Consider the following 8,715-nt stretch of genomic DNA (forward strand, 5'->3'; position numbering starts at 1 on the left):
GAATAATGTTTCCCACCCCATGCATGAAGCTGTTGTAAAACTGGAGAGCTCCTTCAGTGACAGACTGCTGCCCCCTAAATGCACCAGGGAGCACTATCACAGATCCTTCCTCGCAGCAGCTGTAAGACTGTATAACCACCTCTACTTAGTTACTAAGTTGCTACATTAAATAACATCACTTACATTTTGCACACCTCTGATGTGGCTGCTATTTTCAAATAGCCATTATTGTGAAAAAGTCCTTAGCTGTATATCAGTTATTTATCCTCCAGGTGCATATTGTTAAAACACTTTATAGTACTGTATCTTATTTTTTATTTTTTTTACCTCTTCACTATTATATTATTCTTATACACTTTTCTAAGGTCCACATTTGTGTCAACCTTTTCTTCTATAATCTTTTTGCTGCTGTAAACACCAGAATTTCCCCATTGTGGGACAATAAAAGGATTTTGTATTCTATTCTATTCTATTCTATTCTATTCTATTCTATTCTATTCTATTCTATTCTATTCTATTCTATTCTAAGATTAATTGATTTGCAAAATAATCCTTAGTTGCAACCCTAATGGATTTCATTGTAAATGCTGGTATAGTAAATATAGTACCTGCAATAACCTAAATAGTGCAAATAAGTAATGAGTCAGAAACATACCCTTTGTGAGAGTGTTTTGTCCTTATCCTGATCTGGTCCTGGGAGACCATTTTTCATTTGGCTCACAGCCTTCGTGGTCTTGTTACATTTCTTTGAGCTGTAATCAGAGACAATAATGTCATCCAGCATTCATGAATCGCAGGAGTATAAAGAACAGGGCCTACCTGCTAAATGAGCCGTTGTTCTCCGTATTCTTTACTCGTATCTTCTCCTTGGAAACGACGCGCTTCAGTGTAGTGGAAGCCGTGCGCTCCTGCATGATGGGGCCCATGTTGCACCACATGGGACGCTGCGTTTGGAGTCCAGCACGGATCTAATCTTACACCGTGGCTAAAGAAGCCAGCCGACATCTCTAATCAGACAGCCTGGTCTGAGAATAAGGCTAAAATCACCCATTTTCGCCGAGGTGCTGCAATGCATCATGCGAAGACACCAGCCTCTCCTCGTCTGCCGCAGGTTTAAGACACGAACTACAGCTTTGGTGTTCCACTTAAAGTCGCAGATCAATCCTGCTTTTTTACTTTTGATGAACCAGTGTCAAGAAAAAATCATATCAATTTCTGTGGTCAACATTTTCATTGTTAAAAACGCAACAAGGCATAGGAGCGCAGACGCTTTCTCTCTCTGTCAGATTGGTTTGTTTACCTGCTGCTGACTGGCTCGCTGCCTTTAGCGAAGAGAGCCGCCGCAAAGCATCATGGGACTTGAAGTATTAGCTTCAGTTATCGCGATTTAAATCAATCAAAAACGCCGTTTAAGGTATTTTTAGTTATCATATTGGATCAGTTGATGTGTGACGGTGCTTTCATAGTCAAAAACACGGATATAGGATGAGAAAAATAAGCAAAATACGTAATATACATCCTTAAAGTACTCAATCACCCAGTCAACATCACTGGGTCTGTTTCTTTATAGTCTCCCGGCGGATAATCCGGCTGAAATTAAACACGAGGCGGCCTGATTAGTGTTTCCTCTAATTATTTTTATTATTTCATGACCGATTATCCACTGACAACGTAAATTTGCAGCAATAAATCATATATATTAACATTTTGACACCCAAGTAAGGATTAGTACAGATCTTAGTAGAGATCCTTGCATCCATAACGAACAAATAAGCTTTAACAGATTACTTCCTACCTGCTGTCACAAACTCAATAACTGTTTATAACCATGCTGATTTTGCATAGTTTATATTAGTGTAACTAGTTTGTTGGTGTTTTTTATTTTTATTTAACATGATTTGCATACAGTTTAAGAATAAAAAACCAAAAGCTTTCATAATAATATAACAATACTTTGTTTAGACAGCCAGCTCGGAAACTGAAACATAAAAGAAACAGAGAGAATATTAAAACATTTATAGAAAAAGAAAAATAATCATCCTAAGAGAAATCCTCTCAAATTGGATAATACCCTTTCCATCCCCCCTGAGAATGAAACAACAACCATAAAGATATTTAAAATTTGTAGGAGAGATAAAGATCATCTGAAGAAAATATGTACATGGAAATATAGCAAATAATATGCATTTACACACAGTGCAGGTTGTGCTACAACAGTCAATGAAATGGCTGGTGGTCTATTTGATTATGAGCAGGGCTGCTTATGTGTTTAAATTATATTTTTGTATTGGTCTGTGGAGTTTGTACCTCTTTAAAGAGTTTTTGAAGATTTTTTATCATTTAAAATACAATTTTTATGTTATCAATTTGCCCTTACTTCACATTCTTTTTTGTTGTTGTTTTGTTTTTGTTCACATTGCTTTTTCTTGCGTGTACTTGCAACATCCAATTTGCATTTGGCTCTGCAGCTAGTAAACTACACAGGAATTACATTGCTTTTGGAAAATATAGGATATTTTCATTCTATTCTTTTCACCCTCCATCCATTGTTCTCCCGCTTGTTCCGGTGGTTCCGGGGTCACAATGGGGCTGGTTCCTCTCTCTGGCAGTCTGGATGAGGGGCCGGGTACACCCTGGACAGGTTGCCAGTCTGTTACAACACAGTGACACACAAGGACATAACACCATGCATGCACTCACTCAAACCTAAGGACAATTCAGAGATGCCAATTAACCTACAGTAAGTGCCATGTTAATGAACTTAATGCACTTAAATTAAGTGCATTTTTTCTTGAATTGAGGAGGTAAGTGGGACACTTTGCCAATGGAACAAGGGAATTTACAATTAAAATAAGAAAAAAAAACAATTGCTTTGTCTTATTTCAAGTGCATATTACCTAATTATCTTATTTTAGTGGTAAAAAATACTTATTCCATTGGCAAATCATCTTATTCACCCGCTCAAATTAAGGGTAAATACAATTGATTTAAGAATTCTTTAACCTATTTCTAGATGTTTTTTTGCAGTGCAATCTCAGTTATGGGGAAGGCAATGAATATCTATAAATAACAGATTGGAGATAACTTATAAATAGGTCAATATATCAATCTATCCTAAACATAATTGTATATGCATATATGCAAATAATTGTATAATTGCAAAGCTAGTTTTTTCAGGTCCCATTTAATCCAATTAGACAATGTATTTACCCAAAAATAGCAGCTATAATAAACCCAACAGTGTAAGAACAGGGGTTCCTCTGTCTTGTTTAATGTCTTAAAACACAGAAAACCGTGTAAATATTAATATAAAAAAAAACAAAAGGCTATTTCCAACTACCAACAAAGCTCATCGAGTTACTGTCGGCTCTCTCGGATGCATTTTGATGCGCCGTTTTAAAACTTTGCTCTAGTGACGCCCACCTGCACCATTTTCCGCGCCGGTTGATAAATGGTGCGCACCCTGTGAATGTGCGCACTGTACGCTTCCTGTTCACTGTGCGTACGTTAGCTGATTTTTAACGAGTTTACGTCGGTTTCATTAAAGCTACTGGTGTTTATAGTGAGTTACTGGGTTTATGACTGAAAGCATTCTTGTAAATATTATGATTGAGAGCAACCTGCAGCACTTTTAGACAATATGGAGGACCAAACGTCAGCTACTGTCTTTCTACAGCCTGCATGCAACTGAGGCTTCATATGTTTGCAGAGAGAGGTAAGAAGCAGGTTTGTTTATTCGTGCATTGGATTGTGCACTTGTGCACGTAGTGGTAATAGACACGCCCACTCCTATTAAATGGCTGTAGAACAGCTTGCCAAAGTTTCATGGTTGTAAAGTAATGCTTCCTCTTGGGTATTTAGCCGCTTTTTAAAGAAAATAATGAAACTTGATAACAAATTTTGCTTTAAAACTTATTTTTATTTATATCTAGGCCTGCTCCTTGGTGAGAACAGCTCTCTGAGAAAATGGACAGAGGGTGGTTCGTTGGAAACGAGAGGATACTTTCCTCCGAATCTCAACAGCGATTGTCCAGCAGTGTCTCTACGCCCTGCTTGACTATAAACGTGAGCAAATTGCTCGAAGCTGACAAGCCCAGCGCCATGAGGAAGCCTGTCCCGATCCGCCCTCCAGGCCCCAGAGTTACTCGCCCAAATGAACAGAAAAGCCACCCCTTCCTCACCTGCGAGCCCACCCCAAAGCCCATCATCCGACAACGATCACGATCTCTGCCTTCTGCCTCCGAGAGCAAAAAGAAGCGAACCAGAGGGATTGGGGTGAGGTTCGTCGACTCTCTGGGACTCGACCTGGAAGATGTTAGGGTTTTCAAGTCTGGTGAGGACCCGTTTGTGCCTGAGCATGTTACCTTTAGACTCCTAATGGGTGCTGAGATGACAGATGGAAGGCATCTGGAGATCAACTTGCCGTACCTAAAGCCAGTTTTTTCCCAACAACCTGGTGACCAGCCAGGGTTTCTGCAGCGTCTTCAGGAGCAGAAAGTGTGCCTAGAGAGGGTGTTGTGTTTTGAGCTGGGTATTATTGGAATCACGCAAGTCCTGAATTTAGAGTTTGGAAAAGAAGTTACAGTTCGGTATTCATTTACAGAGTGGAGAAACTCTGCAGAAACTAAGGCTTCCTGGGTATCCACTGTCACCAAGACCTGGGATGAAGGAGAAAGAGGAAAAGAAATGAGTTGTGATACATTTCGTTTCCACCTGCCTGTTCCTCCATCCCTTCGACCAGGAGCGCAATTGGAGTTCGCTATTCAATACAGAGTCTGCGGTGCTGAATATTGGGATAACAATAACGGAAAGAATTATAAATTAGTCTGCCAAAACTACAAATTAACTGTGCCTAAAGAATGTGAAGACAGCATGGTGCATTTCATTTAGAATAGGACTACATGGAAAATGTATTTTGAGCACTTAGTGTCTACTGGTTTTAAGACATAGTTCTGCTTGAAAGTTTACAAACCCTCCCATTAAAGAACATTATAAATTCACAATTCCTTTGTAATCCAAATAACTCAAAACTAAAAAAGGTAATAATTGAAAAAAATTAACTAAATATGAATTTAGTATTGGAAAATATTAACAAAAACAAATGATTCTAAAAAAAAAACTATCTCAGGCAAAAAAACGAAAACAAAAAAAAAAACAGGGAGCCGACATACCTGTCAACAGGTGCAGAAATCTGACTGAACATTTCCTAAACATTTTACATAAAAACTCATTTTAGTGATTGCCTCAAATTGTTGCTCAACAAAATGTATGTGTATATATATCTATCTATATATATAGATAGATAGATATAGATATGTGTGTGTTTAATGTACAGTATTTTACTGCCAGATCTTTTTTTTTCTGTCTTTATTGGAAGAGTATGTAAACTTTCAAGCAAAACTGTATATGAGGAATAACAACAGATTAGATTTTCTTGATTTAAGCACTAATATAATTATGATTATGTCCTGAATATCAAGCACTTTGATAGTGATTCAAGCACTAAAGCACACATTGCATATATACATATATCACTGATGAAATAAAATGATTTCATGTTGTACAGAGATGTTTTTAGTATATATTTGTAAGTAAATGTTCCAGAACATTTTATTGATTAAATCATTTAATTTTCTTTTCAGAGATCAACCAATCACTTTTTTTATTGTATACTTATTTCCCTTTAGTATGAGGTCTCACTATGATTTAGGTTTTTTTTTAATCTTATTATTATTTCTTGTTTCCTTGAGGATTTTAATTTGTGAGAAAATATGTTTTAGATATCTGTAGCAGTTATAAATTCAAATGAAAAAAAACAACTAAATTATCCCTGGCTTTGTTTTAAAGATTTTGTTCATAACTTTTATCTGATTAATATACATTGGTTGTTGGCCTATATCTGTGGACCTTTACTGTATATGTGAAAAAGAAAAACCCTGATATTTTTTTAGAATTTGAATTGATCAATGGACAATAATGTCAGATTCTGGACTTTGGATTATTGATTGTTGTATTTCAGAAAAATCCAATAGTATTACTGATATTCAATAATGAAATTTGCCAATTCTTGTTTTATGTAATTTCTTTTCTTATGAACGTTTGAGGAAATATGATCACTGTTACTTGTGGTGTAAAAAATGTTGAAATATTTCTGTTCTCAGCCTCACAGGCTCCAAAAGAAGGTTATGAGAGATAAGAATGAGTTACAGCTCATGGCATGAAGGGGAGGACTGTTGTTTTGAGGAGATCCATCCGGCCAGCGGAAGATATATTAACCTAACAGTGAACGGCCTTGATGGACTAAAGTTGTTTTTCCTCCAAATATTCAAATGTGAGAAAGTTCTTTATGCAGGGGGTGGGTTCATTCCCCTGGGGAGAGTGTGTGTGATTTTGTAAGGTATAAATGTATGTACTGAAATGCCTCAGTCAGAGCCTATCTCTCCGTCTGAGGACGTTAAATAAATTTGAACCTTATTTCTTGCAAGAAATGCCTCTGCCTCAGCTTCCTAATTTAAAATACTGTATAAGCTGATTCCAGTGTTCTGTTTTTTATCCTTTCTGCTTTTAACACTCAATTCCTTATTGCCTGGTAAAATAAAAATAAAAAATGAAGATGCAAATGCAAAAGTTGTTGGGTGGCATTTTATTGGAACATGAAAGCTGTTTTGTTTTGTTAAAACCAACTCAAACTTTTCTTAACACAGTTGATCACTGGAACAAAAAGATTGATTATCACATTCCATGTGCCAGCTCTACCACATTTAAAAATAAATACAGAAATAAATAAATGCTAAATAAAAAAATAAGCGTACAATTAATTGCCCCCCAAAATACAAAAAAACAAATTAATGTAGGTAGAAATTAAATTATACAGTGAGACATAAATGTATATATCTCTTAATTATCTTCTTCATTTATTCACCTTTGTAATAATTACCTTATTTATTTGCATGTTATTTTTTTGTCTGTTTTATTCTTCCTTTGTATTTTTGTTTACCTATTTATATACTATTTTATTATGCATTTCTGCCTCATTATGCAAATGACGAAGGGCTGTGTCTTAGAGGGTCAACTTCTGCCCATTGGCGGGTTAGAATTTTACTGCATCGGCCGAATGTACATGCCACCGGCCAGTCACAACAAAGATGGCTACCCTACGTTTAAGTTATCTGTGAGCTGAGGCATTGAGTAACTTTTTTTTTAAATCAATGCTAACGTTATAAGTTTTGACTTTATTATTTTTCGTTTGGACGCTCCAAAAGAACGAGTGTTTCAGTTAGCGGCACACATGGACACAGATGTCGACAATATAGTTTTTCAGGATCAGGAGGAAGCGGCCCCTCTTCTTAACGTAACTTGGCGAAGACGCTTGTCCGTACTCGCGTTGTTATGAATTGAGAAACGGCCAGTGACCTCAAAATCTCGTCTCTTGTAGATGCAACCGATGCAGTTAAATGCTAACCAACCAATGGGCAGAAGTTAAGACGGAGGTCTTCAACAGGGGGTCTGCGACCCTTAGAGGGTCCACGGAAGTACTGCATGGGGGTCCAAAAGTTTAGGTTGATTAGACTTTTTTTTAATATTCCACCCTTCAGTTTTTTCCACTAATTGTAATGTCGTTAAATACACATTACCATGAATTCAATACACTGTAGTAAACTGATAAATGGAGGCAAAGGATGTCTTCCAGTCATCAATGCACACATTCAGCGACACACACAGGAGCTCTTTCAAGCTGGGCACCATTTCATTCAAAACACCTGTCCCATCAACCAGTAGTCAGAATCAGAAATTCTTTAATAATCCCAGGGCCAAATTACTTTCCTTACATGACTCCATGTGTAATAGAGTGACTATAGGACCAGCTTGATATAAAACAATTTCATACAATATTAGGAGGTCCCCGCTCCATCTCGCCAACAGTTTGGAGGTCCTTGGCCTGGAAAACTTTGAAGACCACTGCTCCAAGACGCAGCCCCTCCTCATTTGCATATGAGGCAGAAATGCATATAGAAATGTAAAAATGACTGGCAATAAATAGCAATGAAGTAATAAATGAAGTAATAAATAGGGTAAAAAAAGAAGAAGAAAACAGACAAAAATTTGATTAAATGCACATAAATAAGTATTTAATAAATAAAGTTGAATATTATCATGGACAATAAATAAATTTTGGGGGGGGGCAATTAATTGTATCCTTATTTATTTATTGAGCATTTATTTATTTATGTATTTATTTTTAAATATGGTAGAGCTGGTCCTCCGTGTTCATTAACTAGAACAAAAAACTTAATTCATATTATATTTTTATGACATTATTTGGTCATTTAAAAATACCACCTGAAAAATAAAAAAATGATCTTTAAAAACGATCAGTCAGTCAAGTTAGTAAAGGCAATGATTAGTATGTGCTCTTATTTGGAATGTGCCCCTTCCAATATGGCGAACGCGTTAACTGAACGAATTTCTGCCTGATTAAAAAGTATAATTAGCCCAAAAATAGATAAATAAATAAATAAAGCTTAATTTTCTTGGGGTCTGTATAGGGTACCCTGACAAATATTCAAACATTCATTTCATATTTCTATGACAATAACGATATCGTCGGGTAAACAGTTTGTTGCTCTTCCTGTCGAGTTCTTTTTTCCGAGGGGTTACTAAAATAGGTTTAGCATCTATAAACCTGTCACGCGCTCGCTACTTTCGCGGTTTCGC

The 8,715-nt window shown here is 36.5% G+C and overlaps 2 protein-coding genes across 2 annotated transcripts in view; one reads left to right on the forward strand and one right to left on the reverse strand.

The window, feature by feature from the left end:
• The window catches only part of LOC107102924 (uncharacterized protein KIAA1522-like), a 6,473-nt gene extending 5,179 nt beyond the window's left edge, over positions 1 to 1,294 (reverse strand). Inside the window, exons 1-2 of the mRNA XM_015402388.1 lie at positions 820 to 1,294; positions 656 to 752 (exon numbers count right to left, since the gene is read on the reverse strand). Of these exons, the coding sequence (XP_015257874.1) occupies positions 656 to 752; positions 820 to 938 (216 nt within the window). The 5' untranslated portion in view covers positions 939 to 1,294. The remainder of the gene's footprint in view (positions 1 to 655; positions 753 to 819) is intronic.
• Positions 1,295 to 3,484: 2,190 nt separating this feature from the next.
• Positions 3,485 to 6,583, forward strand: LOC107102929 (protein phosphatase 1 regulatory subunit 3D-like). The gene is made up of 2 exons (XM_015402392.1): positions 3,485 to 3,715; positions 3,933 to 6,583. Exon 2 carries the CDS (start codon positions 3,967 to 3,969, stop codon positions 4,888 to 4,890), a length of 924 nt encoding a protein of 307 aa, XP_015257878.1. The 5' UTR covers positions 3,485 to 3,715; positions 3,933 to 3,966; the 3' UTR covers positions 4,891 to 6,583.
• Positions 6,584 to 8,715: the final 2,132 nt, after the last annotated feature.

Source organism: Cyprinodon variegatus, unplaced genomic scaffold, assembly GCF_000732505.1.
Source record: "Cyprinodon variegatus isolate N-32 unplaced genomic scaffold, C_variegatus-1.0 Scaffold1343, whole genome shotgun sequence".
Lineage (NCBI taxonomy): Eukaryota > Metazoa > Chordata > Actinopteri > Cyprinodontiformes > Cyprinodontidae > Cyprinodon > Cyprinodon variegatus.

What these genes read in the sequence shown, in the direction of transcription:
- LOC107102929 (XM_015402392.1), top strand. Translation starts at nt 3,967, where the DNA reads ATGGACAGAGGGTGGTTCGTTGGAAACGAGAGGATACTTTCCTCCGAA.